The 15,957-nt window shown below is 41.9% G+C and overlaps 1 protein-coding gene across 16 annotated transcripts in view; it reads right to left on the bottom strand.

Moving 5' to 3' along the window:
• Positions 1 to 15,957, bottom strand: part of TNIK (TRAF2 and NCK interacting kinase) — a 316,747-nt gene that overhangs the window by 142,461 nt on the left and 158,329 nt on the right. For 14 of the 16 annotated variants that reach the window (XM_039490028.1, XM_039490013.1, XM_039490012.1 and 11 more), the window contains exon 3: positions 4,643 to 4,699. In XM_039490028.1, the coding sequence (XP_039345962.1) occupies positions 4,643 to 4,699 (57 nt within the window). Of the gene's footprint in view, positions 1 to 313; positions 463 to 4,642; positions 4,700 to 15,957 lie in introns of those variants that run through there. The other 2 variants (XM_039490026.1, XM_039490025.1) reach the window with 2 other exon arrangements.

Below are 15,957 nucleotides of genomic sequence, written 5' to 3'. Positions count from 1 at the left end.
GGTAAACAACAACCAATTTTATTGTCTACAAGGATCTTAAGATTGTAAACACCAAAGGTGGTTAGAAATTGGCATAAAGGGTTATGAGTAAGGACATGTCTATACATACAGTGCTGCAGCCAATGGTGGGCAGCCAGAGACCTCACCCCCCCACCCTCACTCCTGCTCCAGCCCGGAGACCCCTCCCACGCCCTGTACTCCTCATTTTTGGCCCCGCCTCAGAGCCCAAACCCCCAGTGGGAGCCCTCACTCCCTCCCGCACCCCAACCCTCAATTTCGTGAGCATTCATGGCCCACACTACAATTTCCATACCCAGATGTGGCCCTCAGGCCAAAAAGTTTTCCCACCCCTGCTCTATGCTGATGGGAGAGAGCTCTCTCCAGTCGGCATAATAAAACCACTTCCACGACTGGCAGAAGCTACATCAGTGGGAGAAGCTCTCCCACCGATATAGCACTATGCACACTGGCACTTATGTCGGTGTAACTTGTATCACCCAGTGGGGTGGTATATTCACACCCCTGAGTGACATCAGTTATACTGTCATAATATGTAGTGTCAACATAGCTTTAGATTTATTACAGGGTGACCTAAAAGCCATCTCTTCTCCTGTTGTTCTACTGTACTGCCAGAAACTTTTGCTTGGTTTTATTTGTCCAGCATAACAGTGGAATCTGCTGGCAATTTAACAAGTGCACAGACTGTTACCTGGGGCTTTTAGAACTCCCAACAGGGGCAACTTAACTATTTTACTCCAGGTGGTGTAAGGAATAAATTAACTGGAACATAGCACTTCCGTTTGATAAGATTTACGCAAGTAAGCGTGCTTTATTTAAAACGGCCATTTATTAGATGTAAGCGCATACAAACACAAGCAATAGGTTTAGAACATTCCAGATATTTATCTAATATCGGGAACGGTATTCAGTAATTAACAGCAGGTTTGCAGTGGCCAGTTGCTTACCCACCAGGGAGAATGGGTGGCAGGAAAAACGTTTTTAAGATGGCTTCTGAGGTCTGCTTTAAAGTACACTTTTTTAGCTAATTTTTTATAACTAACATTTACAAAACACATACGTTATAATGATCTCTACTATATTATTACTTTTTTTTAAACTTTTAATATGAAAGGCGTTTAGACTTAAGGTTTTTTAACCAGCAAGGTTTTTAGTTTTAATTGTTTACTTGTTTGTTTTTTCCTCCCATTCTGATTAACAGAAACTGTAGCTAGTTTTAACCTTGCTTTTAAAAGCCTGGTTTTAAATTAACCCTTAACTATGTGGTGTTTTATTACTTTAGGGTGGCTGAATGCACACAATATGGTTGCAGTTAACCTGATCACATTCTGGGGTATACACACCCCTCAAATCCAGGGCAACAAGACCAACAAAGGACGATCTAGGCCACTGTTTTTCCTCACAAGGAAATTAGATTCCAATATCATCTACCCATTGGCCCCAGCCCACCTCTGCTCCTAAGCATCCCATCCCAGCTAGAAAGAGACCTGGCTGCAGTTTACACAAATGCTGTATGATTCTTTAGGAGTTCAGAATGGTCTCAGCCTGGGGAGAATGGCTGCTGGGAACAGCAGCTGAGAGGAATTAGACCCTTTTTATGAGGACATCATATTATTTTAAAAATATATGACCATCCTAGTTGCCACTTTTGTGCTGGACACAAAACCTCCAAGAGCAGAGTAGTACAAGCAAATAAAGGGTTAGGCACGCCCAAACCCTAAAAGCAGACATGAACCAAAACGTCCTGACATGGGTGTCTAAAGTTGGGCACTGAACTAAAAGCAGCCTGGTTTCCAGAGGCTCACTGGCAGTGCTCACTGGAGTCAGCGGGTCTTGCAGGCACTCTGGAACCCCTGAAAAATCACAGCACTTTTATTTAGGTGCTCTATTATTATGGTCTTTTCATTGTAAAGAAGAGGCCCAACACTTGTAGAGGAGCCAGCAGTGTATGACCTGCCAACTTGCTGCAATTACCAGCAAGTGCTCCACAGGCCTTCAGTAATCCACAGACCACAGGTTTGGAAGCACTCTGCTAATGAAAGTGGAGAGAAAAAGGCAAGGACATTTGGAGCCCAGGTTTTATTTTGGGTCCCTCTTCAGGTTAAAATTATTTTAAATAAAGAATAAAGCCGAAACACAAAGATCAAATGCTGCAGATCAATGTGGTGTGTCAGAGACGTTCAGTGACAGAGATAAACAAAAGTGTGAATTCTGATTAAATCACGAGCGGCGGGACATCAGATAACCCCTTGATGGGGTTTATTTCTAAAAAAAGGAATTACTACTCCAAGATCTGGTGCTACTGTAGCTGCTCAATCCTAAAGTAAAAGCCTCATAAGCCATAGACAATAACAGCAGTCTTTTTTTCCCATGCTTTTATCTCAATAATCTCTGTGAAGTAGGTCACATTGTATGTGCAAGGGCCAGCTCCTTAAAAATTAATCTTAGTCCATAATTCAGAGATCGTAACTACACACACAGATCAAAAGCAGTAATTTGGGGGCAGCTTTCTGCAACCTTCTGTACCATACAATTAGGGGGAACGCAGTTAAGGACAACTAAGCACTGTGACCAGGAGCCTGAGGGATTCTACAAAACAAGTTCACTTTCAGCGCTGTCAGTGATGAGAGTGATGGAGTAGCTGTTAGCTGATTTATGACACAGGGGTTTTCCATTGTGAAGTGCAGATGACTCCTTTTGCATCTGCATTTTTCTTTCTACAGCTGGTCAGGTGATACTTGCAATCTCTTGTCATTTGTATATTTCTCCTACTTGCTTTTTCATGGCTGGGGTTGTTTGAGGGTTAGGAGGAGTTATAATAAAGCAGCTAGGCGTGGCAGGGGAAGCAAAACAGAGGCCAGGCTGTGGTAGGCTTTATGCTTTTTTGCAGATTTGTTTTTTCAGAATTGCTTAATGTACATTTTAAAAAAAAAACCTTTGTTTTTAAATAGGGGTAAGTGCAACACGAGAGCTAAATAATTAAATGGCTGAACAGAGTATCCAATCAATGCCAAATATTTGGATTTGGACCTTTAATGTTTTAGGTTTTCACACCCATCAATACAAGAAAAGCAGGAAGTGGAGCACTTGCCATGCTGGCTTTCCTAAAACAGAGTCAAAAGGAAAAGCAATAATTGCTGTTCATTTTTGTTGGCTATGCCCTGCCTACATTATAACTGAAATTGTAATAAGGTGGACTCAGATTTGAATCCCCCAGATCCAAACCCATCCTTGCGTGGTGATTCAGAACCTACGCCAGAAGGCTCTTGTTTTCAGATGTGTCCCAAGGGGGCAGGAATCTTGCAAGATCAGCCTGTCTCACTAGATTTTTGCTACTTTCTTCCAAAATCAGTAGCAAGCAGCTGATGAAATTTAGGGTCACTGGCTGCCACTCTGACCCAAATTTAGCCCTAGTTTGGTCTCAAAAAGGGAAATTTAGAGTTCAGGCTAAAATCTAATCCAGACCCAAACAAACCTTGCGGGCTCATCATTTACCCATTTTTGCCACAAAGTGGCCTGGCTATCCTTATTGATTTCTGGAAATTCTGGAAATTTCTGGAAATTCTGAGGTGAACTATACTAGGGGATATTTTTTCCACCTCCTTCTCACCTCACTTACATTTATTTACTCTTTGTTTCCATACATCATTTTCTCTCTAAGGTAAATCTAAACATGCTTGTGAGGCCTATTGACTACTCTTATCTCTATGTATCTGTGTAGTTTTGTATGTTATATTCCTGAAAACTAATTAAAAATGTTAATTAAAAAGAATAAAGGTGGGAGGATCTGGATCAAATCCTATATTCTGAAATTTGTAATTTCATTTAAAACACAGATCTCAAATCTGGCATTGTTTATCCAGGCAGGAACTTTGCAAGGCGTGATTCCTTCTTGAATAAGGCTCTTTCTTACTAAGTAACCTTATAAAAAATGCTTCTGTTTAGGCTTCCAAGAAGTACAAAAATTACATTGCTTTTTCTTCAGTGGCCTTTTGGGAAATGGTTAGAAGTTCTTTCCCATTAATCTTGTTATTCAATTAATATCTGGAAAAAATTCATTTTCTCAGTCTCATGTAAATTCCATGTTTATGTGATCACTGCAATACATTTTTCGCTATAATTATGAAACTGTGTTAATTAGATACATATAGGGTACATCTTCATTGCAGCCAGGGGAGTGAGTGGCAGCAATGTAGACACTGATATAATATAGTTTGTTAGACTCACTGCAGGACTGGGGACCCTAATTTGGTAAGTAGTCAATGACTTATGCATATAAGTAGCTTTACGTACATGAATGGTATTCATGGACTACAATGGATCTATTCACATGAATAAAGTCTCTCACAAACATCAGTCTCGGTAGGATTGGGGCCTTAGATTATGGTTATTGTGAGTACTAAACAGCTGTATAACAAAGCTTGTATTCAGAACCTGGCCCTGTTCCCACTGAAGTCCAAATGAATTCTGCCATGGACTTCAGTGGGAGCAGGACTGGGCCCTAATACACTTGCTTCCCCCAAATAGAATCCTTTTATGAGTCATCCCATTGTTTCACGTAACTTCCCCCCCACTCCTGTTAGTAATTTATGGATATAGAAATAGCCAAAGTAGGATACATTACCCCGGTGACGTCCATAACCTTAATCGCAGCAAGCTGTCCAGTTTTAACATGACGACCCTATGAAAGAATAAAAGGAATAGTTTAATTTTTATTGAATTATATTACATACTGGCACCATGAAAATGATTGCAATAGGCCCCAATTCTATAAAAGTTTACTCACAGGAGTAGTCCCACTGACGTCAACAGGGCTATTCATGAGAGTAAGGCTTTTCAGGTCAAGGCCTGGGATGAGTAACCTCTTGCACAACACAAGGCTGACATGAATTTGTCACAGTATCACTGTTTAAATAACATTATTAAACAATCTTATTGCTTTGGCAGCATTCCCAACACGACTGATTCTTCTTGAGTACCCTCTGAGCATCCATTGTGTGAAACTTTCATTCCACCCACCATGTGTTTGATCAGTGAGCGAAGGATTCTTGGTGCTGGTTACATTTTCCCCACAAACAAGAGCTCTGCTAGCATCACTCAGTCCTGAACTACACTCCCTTCATATTCCTGTACCGAGTTTCTCTCGAGCAAAGACAATCATCTTGCTGCAAACTGTCCATTATGGATAAATGCCCACTAGAATACAGATTGACACTAATTTCAGTCCATTTCTGTCCCGAGCCAGGGTTTGAACCCAGCCCTAAAGGTAGCATGGTAACACAAGGAAACAGCTACCCTCTGACCCTTCCTTTTTTATATAAATCAGAGACACTGACAACTGTTCAGTCAGAGCCTGATCCTGAGGAAGTGCTGGACATGTGGAACTCAAGCCCCAAAAGAGAACATGATGTCATTTGGTGACTTCCTATTGACTGAGTTTTGAACAGAGCTTAACACACATTTATTTTATCTATAACAACAAAACCAAACACCCAGACAAAACCATTAAGGATGTAAAAAAAAAAATTATTCTTTCGCTTTGAATTTTTTCCCCTCTACTCTGAAGCAGAAGTTCACTGTATGACTGGACAGAGGAGTGACTAATATACCTCTGAGACTGCACTTTGATGCTAAATGAGGTCCTGGAGGTGGAACAAATTAGTAGAGTAGCCTTAATTTCATGTGGACATATTACAAGACTGAAAACGTGCTAATCACCATAGCAGTCAACTTCTGAGAAGTTGAGCCTCCATGAATGAACTAGGACAAAAATGAGTCTTTTTATATTATTATACACACACACACACACAAATGTCCAACCACTCTAGGGTTTAAATTCCTAGCCAGACCTCAGGGGGAATTTGCCAAGAAAACTTGGTGGGTAACGATAGATATTAGCATAGTTACAAGGAACATTTTATTTAAATAAATCCCCGGAAGATAAAATCAAAAAATAGTTTTCAATGCCTTAGTTTAGCAGTCTGAAGGAATTTTATAAACAAATTTGTTATTTCACCATGTTCTAGGTCACACTTTGCACTTATTCAAGCTTGAAAAGTGAAAAACTGGCTGGCCACTTTCTTTTCCTCTCTACTAGGTTTCACTTTCTGGTTCTCACGTATTAGCACAAAACTGTTGTGTTTTGATGCAGAATGTTGCAGGGGAAGCTTTAAATCCAAAAATTCCATTTTCACTGAATTAAAATAAATATAAATAATGAGTAATAATAAATACAATAAACGGGCTTCATGTGTGTAATACTGTCCAGCTCAATTGAGGAAGTAGAAAGAGAAAGATGCAGAGAACCTTGTGTGTATAAATGGCAATGGCATCAGATTCTCATGTCCACCCCCATAATAAAAATAACTAGACAGGTAAATACATGGAGAGGATGGTTACATAGATAGAACTTTCCAATGGCTGGTTCCACCTACTATTACAGCCCACCACTTAGAGAAAGAGGAAAGCGAAAAATGAAGAAGAAAGCTCAGCAGGCCTCACATGCAAATAGTACCCCAGCTTCATTTTCTGGCCCTGTGCTTTACACGTGTATTATATGGCAAGGAATGTCACTCGTGAATTGGACTTTTAGCCACTTGTGATGCTGCAGTATGACACATAGTAACTGAACAGCTTTATTGCTTACGTCATAGTCTTTCAAGATGGATGATTGCCACTGATACTTAGATAACAGTTCAGGAATTCTCCTTGGACTCAGGTAATACAGACCGGATTATAAACCCACCAAAGTTAATAGGAATCTTCCCACTGATTCAATAGGCTTTGGATCAGACCCATAATGCTGAAGATCCCATGTTTAATTTCTGCTGAGAATTGTGCATCTGGACATACAACACGATGGTTTTATTTCACAAACATTTCATATTCTGATTTTTTAAAACACTGTTTTAAATGATACCTACATTTTGGACTCAAATGAACTGACCAAGCCCTTTACAGAAAATGTTTAGCTAAATTAAAAGTTCTGACAAACATGTATACATACAAAGGCACCCTTGTTATTGGTTTCATTGCAATATGAATTGATATTAACCCTTTATTTTTTGGTAACTGATAAACTGACAAAGAGTTGTAGGAAGACGATTGTTGGACAGCACTTGAGTAGGTAATTTCTTGATGGAAAAATGAGTGTATGCACATGCGTTGGGGGGATGGGAGGGGAGACGACAAAACAAAGAACCCAAACTGTTGACTGTGACTGTCTCTTAAAAATAGCAAACCACAAATAAAAACTGTACAGTCAGAATGTGTCAGCAGATAACGTCACACTGGTTCAAAAACAACCCCCACTAGCAGTGAAACAGAAAAAACTGACGTTTAAAAAGCGAGACTGAAAAGGCTCATTTTCTTGAGCTTTCTGGACTATGAGGCACAGCCACTGAATGGCTAGTTCGTATGCAAACTGTTCACTTTTTCATTACATTCTATAGCACAATCTATTTTTGTACCATAATGAAGTGCTGCATTTTGCTCAGTGCTGATTTCCTTCTCCCCACAAATGAATCACACATTATATCAAAACTGCTCACATCAAATGTTCTCATTTTCTCTCTCACACACACAGCAAAGATTCAGAATGTAAATAGGAAAGAAAATGAAAAGAAAGGGTGCATCCTCTGAGAAAATGTGTAGGCAACAATTTTTACACACTGTTGCTAATAAAGAAGGCTCACCCATTTTCCTAATGATTGTTTGTATCACAGCAGCACCCAGAAGCCCCACTGTACAAACAGAGTGAGAGAGACCCTGCCCTCCTGATCTTACAAAGAATAGACAGATGGTAGAAGGGGAAATGGAGGCACAGCAAGAAGTGACTTGTACAAGGTCACATAGCAAGTCAGTGACAGAACCAGAGGAAGAATCCAAAGCTCCTGAATCACACTCCTAGGCCCTACCTTATGATCGGATTCTGTCTGAGGCTTAGCTGCAGCTCTCACACAATGGAATTTGTATGTGAGGCTCCAAGCTGGAATTTGGCCCTGAGATTTTAATAAAAGAGCCCCAATGTTCCCCAGTACGATTCAGCCATTTGGTAACTATTGACTGTTTTGTCTTTTTAAAAAAATACTTAGTTATTTTAGAACATCTATTCTTCAGGAACGATATGACATGAGGTCACAGGAGACAGAGCCTTTCCACGCTGAATGAGATACTACAAGTGGAACAAGTTACTGAAGTAGAATTACAAGGTCATTTCATTGCATATGATCTTATTCAATAGTCAAAGGGCTAGATCCTGCTCTATTAAAGTCCATGGGTTTCCATTGACTTGAATGGGGCAAGATCAGGCCCCAGAGCACCAAACCTGTACCGAGAGTCAACTAGTGAGGAACCGCGCATGTTAGAAAAGTCACCAATGGCACCAGGACAGTGTTTGTATCATGATGCGGTGATGTTTGCACCACGCTGACACAGCATCAGGACAGCAGTATGTGCCAAGTGGATCCCAGAGCTCAAAACCTTTTAAGAGGCAACCGCAAGTAATAATATATCATTTTACATTGACACACAGTAGAACCTTTGAGTTTACAGTCTTGCAATCTTACAACCTACTGCCCTAGTTTTGCCGGGCACAGGCAGACCCTACACCCCTATAGGAGCTCTACTGAAGTAAACATTACTGAAAAAACAGCCATCTTTGGGGGAAAGGGGCACTAAACGGCACAAAACACAGTGCATAAAAAGAGGACAGGAGGGAAGGTGATTCCAGCCAAGAGTATGGGTGCAAAGCCTACGAGAGGGGTCTGATTTTTTTTTTATTTAGGAAGTTTTGATGGGTTCACAAATCCTAGCCATGTAAATATCAGACAAAACAATAATAACAAGAGCGAGCTTCTGTTTATAGAAACACTGTACAGTAATATAATCATCAGATCTCTCTATTTAAGAGGGTGTTACCATAGTACAGAGTGAACATCTGTATTCTGCCTACAACATGCTGTTTCTCATGACTATTAAATCGAGAAATCTCTGATTACACATGTTTTCTGTGTGTCTATCAAATGTTAATAGGCAAAAATATTGGACAGGTATTTTTTTTTGGCAGATGATTTTTTTTGTCTGAGTATTGAATAAATGGTAACCAAATATCTCAATATCTATTTGTCTTTTGTCTAGTTTGCTGGGTACATAATTGGTGTGGTGATTTTTCCTTAACAACCACCTCCCATATTTTTTGAACCATTACCACGGGGTTCCACAGAGAGCCTTTGACTATAAGAGCTGATCTCATCAAATTCTATGGGCCCAATTCTCTGGTTTGATTCATCCACTTTGCTCAAAAGTCGACAAACTGTCCAAAAGTGGCCCCTTCTGCCTGGGGGTACTCTCTACTGCCTTAAACCTGAGGAGGCAACACAGCCACCTCTGACTCCAGCTTAAGCCTCCTGCCCCTGATGTGGGGGGGGGGGGGCATGCCTGGGGCATGGCACAGTGGAGCTCCAACATTCCCAATCGTCCACTGGCATAAAACCACCTAGGGACCTTACACCAACGTAGTGAGATAGAGGTGCTGGGTGATGCAGGCTCCCTGAGGGCCTCCCACTTCACTGCATCCTTTGTGTGTTTAAAACCACAGAACCGTGGGAATTCTAGTAGCTTTGACTTGTGACTTTATCTTGTATTAACTTAAGTTGGTGTCGTATTAAAAAAAGCACACATTGGGGGAATTTGAAACTACGGTTTTATCAGAGTTTTGCACAGGACTCAAATAGCTTCTGGAGACCCTTGACCTTAAGGCTGTGCTGCCAGAGAGAGACATAACATTAGGGAAAACAAATACAGAGGGGATTTTTCTTTAGGAAATATCTTCCTATCAACTATAGCATTTCTCATTCGTATGGTATAAACATGGAGGGAACGGAATGTGTCAGCTGTTGTAGCAGGTTCGTTTTGTTCAGAATATCATGCGGAAATATTACAGTCTTTGTCCAGCTTCAATCTTTGCAAATTGTATGAACAAAACTGGGTCACTGGAGAGAATCCTGGAGTCCTGGGGGAACAGCATTACCATTCAGTATTCCAGGACATGTGCTTTGGTGCACAAGAAAGGCAAAACTGGAGCAAACATGCCGCCAGACTAAGCACTCTCAGCAGCCGCCTTTCCCAAGGGAAAGCTGAGATTGCGGTTCTGATTGCATTTTCTTGGGGGAGAAAAAAAAGCCAGGAAGAATGATTGTTAATATGTGTATTAAAATCAACTGACTAAATTCTCCTTGGGTATCAATCTGGAGTAACTCTGCTAATGTCAATGTAGAATTACCCTGGTTTTACAATGGTGTAATTATCTGCAGCATTTGACCCCATATGTTGCTTATGTTTTATGCTGAAACCATTGTCTGGATATCTGAGGACAGCCGGCCCTTCTCAGGCTCTTAACACCAGCCCTTCCTGCAGATTAAAAAGATCCATTACATTATCTTGTCCATAGCAGGGTACGGATTTGCCAGTCAGTGCCAGATACCAGAGCTCTCTCCTGGGATTTACAGCCACGCAGTTGTTGTGGGTGGACTTCGGATGTGCGCAAGGTGGCTCTGCAGGCAGCAGAGCGATTTCAGAGAGCGATACGGCATTTCATTCCACCTAAATTTATTACTTCAATAGGAAGCCAGTTCGCCCACTGGGACTTCTCACTCATTTAACAAGGGGATTTATGCAGCCAGAGAGGCAGATGTATTGCAACAATGCACCAAGAGCATTGTATAAAATGAAAATATTATTGCACCAGTTTAAATGTAGATAGGCAAAGAAGGAGCAGCAGCTGGTTTGATGGCTCCTACGTCCTTTCAGATTTTACACACACAAATTTGCACAACCCCAGCTAAAATTATGCCTCGCCCAAGCACCAAAGCACTTGGGAAAAAAGGAGAGGATGCAGGCAGCCCACATCCTCTCCAGCAAATCCACACAGGAGCACAAGGGTGGAGAGATTGCAGCCCCAGAGGGTGTATTTCATGGTGAGGGACTGACTACACTTACTGAATAAGTATAGGATGGGGCACCCCTCGCAGTGCTCCCCTTAGGCCACCCCAAGGCATTATGGGTGAAGTCCTGGACCCACTGAAGTCCCCTCACCCCGCTGACTTCCTTGGGGTCAGGATGCCATCCAATGCCTCTAGACACTGCTCTTTGGACAGCACCTGTTTGCCCTCCCAAGCATAAGCCATGAGGGAAGCACTGCTGATAAAGTACCCTGATTTTCAGGAAGGGAGAAGGGATATTATAAGTATCATTTATTTAGATAGCATAAGTCATGAAAACAGAGCCTCCAGCTGCCAAATTCACCTTGGCTTGCTCTGCCAGAGTGTCCCCAAACCTACTGACACTAATTAAAACAAAGGGAGCAACAGCAGCGGATGCAATCAAGGCTCATGGAGCGTTCAGTAAATCAGAGGCAATGGATGGGGGGAAGTGTAACACTGACAGACCCCGGTAGTCGGCAAGTGGGATTGAACCTGGGACCTCTGGAGCTAAATGCATGAGCCTCTACTGCATGAGCTAAAAGCCACACGGCCCTTAGCTAAGGCTGTAACAGACTTATTAATCTTCAACTGGTCTCGGTGCCACTAGCGGGGACAAAGCACCCCCCCCCCAAGAAGTGTGTGGGTTACATAAGCAATAATGAAATTTAAAACAGTAAATTCATAGACGTTGCCTGCTCTTGTAGTTCCAAATGAATCACTGGGGGGGGGGGGGGGAGCAGCGGGAGCAGCCCCAGCTGTTTTGCCAGGGCGGAAAAATGTTTTCAGAGCTGCCCCTTGCTCCTGCGCAGCAGCTGAGCCGAACAATAAAATAAAATAAAATAAAATAAAATAAAGGCTGGCCATGAGAGAAGCAACAACAGCTGGCCAATCAGAATGGAGAGGGAGAAAAACAAAACAGTTGAGTGGCACAGCACCCCCTGGAAGAAGGCATCTATGGGCCTCTCTACCACCCAGCTCGTAGCAGTTCTTTGTGGGTCCATTAGCATGTGATCAGCAAGTCTAATTGTGAAAACATAGGTTGTTCTTTGCACTTCCACAGTGTCTTCCACCCAAGACACTCACCAGGGCTTTAGAGACATTAATCAACTAAACCTCACAAACAGCCCTCTGAGATAAGCCGGTATCGTCATCGCTAGCGATAGACCCAAGGAGCACAAAATATTTAGCTTAACAAAGAGAAGAAGGGTAAGGGGTGTGTAGCAGGGTGCTGGTGCAAAAGCACCTAATTACCCCCGCTCAGCCAGCTCCAATCAAGGGAAATAGATTGGGGCTGGTGAAACAGATCTGATGCTTGGCCTGGGGATTGACTCCACCTGCGGGCCTGACAAGCCAGCAGTTATAAGGGCTGGGAGCCAGAAGAAAAGCCCAGCCAGGGAAAGGTCAGATTCCTAGCTGTGGGCTGACTGCAGGAAAAGAGAGAACTAACCCAGTAAGCCTTGTATATAGCTCAACATGGGTGGTGGGAGAACTGGGTATGTGTAAATAAAGCCACGAGTGCTGCATAACTGAAAGCCTCTCTGCACTTTATCGGGACAGCCAGCGGGCTCTGGAAGTGGGGTGTGACAGAGAATCTGGCACAGGGTGTCTTGATTACACTCTATAAGGGTCTATACTGGGAACAAACATTTGATAATGGGCTCTTCAATCTAGCAGACAAAAGGTATAACAAGATCCAGTGACCAGAAGTTGAAGCTAGGCAAACTCAGACCAGAAATAGAGGTGCACACATTTGTAACAGTGAGGGTAATTCCATTGGAACAACTTACCAAGGGCTGTGGTGGGTTCACAAACACAGACAATTTTAAAATCAAGAATAGATGTTTTTCTTAAAGAGTTGCTTTAGTTCAAACAAATTATCTTGAGTAAGTTCTATGGTCTTTGTTAAGCAGGAAGCCAGATTAGACCATCACTGTGGTCCCTTCTGAGCTCAGAATCAGTGAATCCTCCAACATTATACAGACGGCTAAACTGAAAAGCAGTGTGGATATGCGCTTTAACAAGGTCACACAGCAAGTCAGAGGCCAGACTAGTAACAAAACTCAGGCGTCAACTCCCACCCTTGTTCTTTAACCACTGGACCAAAGTTCCTGTAAACATATTTGCCAGTTTAAAGATGGAAAGAAGAACTAGGTGAAGATTAGATGAGATGTAGTGAATAAATGTGACGTTATACCCCATATTCTTCATAGAACTATGGTTATGATACGAATATGGTATAACTAAGATATACTTTAGGCAAGATGGGTCTTGTAAGATATCATTGGAAAGGTTATAATTTACTGAATGTGTTTATCAATTTGTATGTATGTATCATTTTTGTATCTGAAGCTGGGAATATAGACCATGTCTCTGTATTTCAAATGTGCTACGTTGGATGAGGCCAAGCAATGTTAGTGGTTTATTGAAGAAATGCACACAGGCATAAGGATTACCCCAGGAACTGTGTGCAAAAGAAACCTCTCAGAGATAGCTCTATACAATGGAAACTGTTTGACCCAGGTCAGATAGTTCTATACAGTGGAAACTGTTTGACCCAGGTCACAGCAAAAAAGCTTTCCACCCAGTGTGTTTGAGGGAAGATATAAAAGAGGGACAATGACAACATGATGGTAATTCACTCTCCCTACAACAACACACCTGAAAACACCTGAGGAACAAAGACTGAACTGTGAGAAGTGATGGTCCCAGGCTAAGATCTTTAGCCAGTGGATGATAACCTGGGAAAGCCAAGGCAATTGTGTCTTAAGAATCTGGCAGCCTGTTTATCACTCAAGGTGAGAATTTTCAAATTTGTATCCTACCTATCTAGTGTGTCAAGCTTAGTTTGCATGTTTTGTTTCATTTGCTTAGTAATCTGCTTTGTTATGTTTGCTATCCCTTGAACCACTTAACATCCGCCTTTTATAGTTAATAAAATTTGTTTTGTTTATTATTAAATCCAGTTAATGCAATTTCTAATGGAGGGGGCAAGAAGTTGTGCACAACTCTCCACATTGAGGAAGAGGGTGGATTTTTATGAGCTTGTGCTGTGCAGATTTTTTCTATACAGTGCAAGATAGTATTATTTTGGGTTTATCTCCCCAAAGGAGTGTGCACATGAGTGCTGGGGGAGTCCTCTCACACAGAGCTGATTTCAGTCTGTGGCTGCAGATGGGTATAGCCCTATGTGTGTGTGTGCGCTGCAACAGGCTGGAGAGCCTAATTCAGCAAAACAGGGATTGGGAATCCAGGCCGGTGGAGCAAGAGAGGCTCAGTGAAATCCCGGTACATCAGGTGGCATCCCAGAAGGGGGGGGTTCAACCCATCACACATATACATTGTACTTGCTTATGGATTATAAGGCAGTTGTAGTATGGTCCAGCATATAGGGCAGCAGATTGGAAGTCAGGAGACTCAGATTTATTTCCAAGCAGTGCTAAGGACTTGCTGTGTCTCACTACCACAATCACTTTGCCCCAATATCTCCTAGCCTTAGTATGGTGATAAAACACACCGACCCCCACTTCTCTGAGATTTATGGTACTCAGTATTAATATAATTATCAATATTGCTAATATAAAGCATTTAGAAAACATGCAGGATACTTTTAGCCAAATTTAGGTATTTTGTTTCATACTACAAGGGTGAAAAGCATATATAGATTAGATAGAACTGTGAAAACTGAAAGCAGCTATGTACAGTATAGGAATAAAGGTAGCATCAAATCTTTACATATTACTAACCCTTATGGTGACAACTAACACTTTCTACAGCATTAGTCAGTAACCACATCCTGTGCAAAGCAATTGCAAACTTAAGTGTATGCACCTGAAAATTAGAAATATGACTTCAAAGATTGTTAATATTCCAGCAGTGTGTCAGAGCTTGTTTTAATAGGGGTTTGTGGTCATGGAACAGCGTAACTGGTCTGGATCTATACAGGTAATTGTGTAAGATCAGCAAACATGCTCCTTTTGACAGAAGAGGAACAATTTATTTCAGTTCAGACTAGGCCTAAATCCAGCATGAGTAGACATGTCTAACTTGTGTCAAGTGCTAAAACTGCTTAGCTTGGTACTGTGCACTTCCACATAGAGGTTACAAGTTGGTACCCAGATCTCAACATGAACCAAGAACTTGAGAAAGAATATGTCCCATGGTGCTGGAGAAATGGCCACAGGCCAATTCTGGGAAAACCAAGACGAGAATTATTTACTTCCCTTAGAACCAAGGCAGCTGTCCTAGGTTCTGTTTAGCACTTGACAAAGCCAAAGAGATTTTTGGGTTCCCTGAGTTCAAGAGAAGCCGTGTTCTGATCCCCTGGATCATGTAAGGTGAGCAAGAAAAGGACTGGGCCTACCTTAGACAAGGTTGATGTCAATTGCTGCTGCATCTTCTCTCTAAGGGCCTGATTAAAAGCCAATGGAAGCCAATCGAAAGAATCTCACTGATTTAAATGGGCTCTGGATTAGGCCCTAAGGCTGAGAGAAGAAAGGGGTGAGGTGTTGAAGATTCCTCAAACAAACTGCCAAGACAGATATCCAGAGGGCATCTCGTGGGTGATGAGAGGGACAGTGCAAGTCTACTTTACAGTAGTCTTTGAGAAGTACTGTAGATTGAACCTGAAACGTTTATCCTGTATACAATCCTGGTTTATGCTGTAAAATGCATGTGCATTGCCACTCCTCTTATTATTCCGTTTTTTAAACCTGACAGTATTGTTGCTGTGTATCAAAACTACAGACTTTGCTTCTCCTTTACATTAGCATCAGTATAAGCAAACTTTGACACTATCTTATTTCTGGGAAGCTGCCATTTATATAGAATTTCTCTCATGTCCTTCTCCCTCCAGACTCTTCCAGCCAGATGCCCAGATGTAACCTCTTCCCCTCCCTGACCCAGGCAGCGGGCAACAACCTTTGCTCAGGAGAGAGAAAGCAAGGGCTGCTCAGGCAGT

The sequence above is a fragment of the Mauremys reevesii genome, linkage group 9 (assembly GCF_016161935.1).
Source record: "Mauremys reevesii isolate NIE-2019 linkage group 9, ASM1616193v1, whole genome shotgun sequence".
In the NCBI taxonomy this organism is placed as follows: domain Eukaryota; kingdom Metazoa; phylum Chordata; order Testudines; family Geoemydidae; genus Mauremys; species Mauremys reevesii.
Note: the sequence above shows the minus strand (reverse complement) of the source record. Positions and strands in the feature narration are given on the sequence as shown.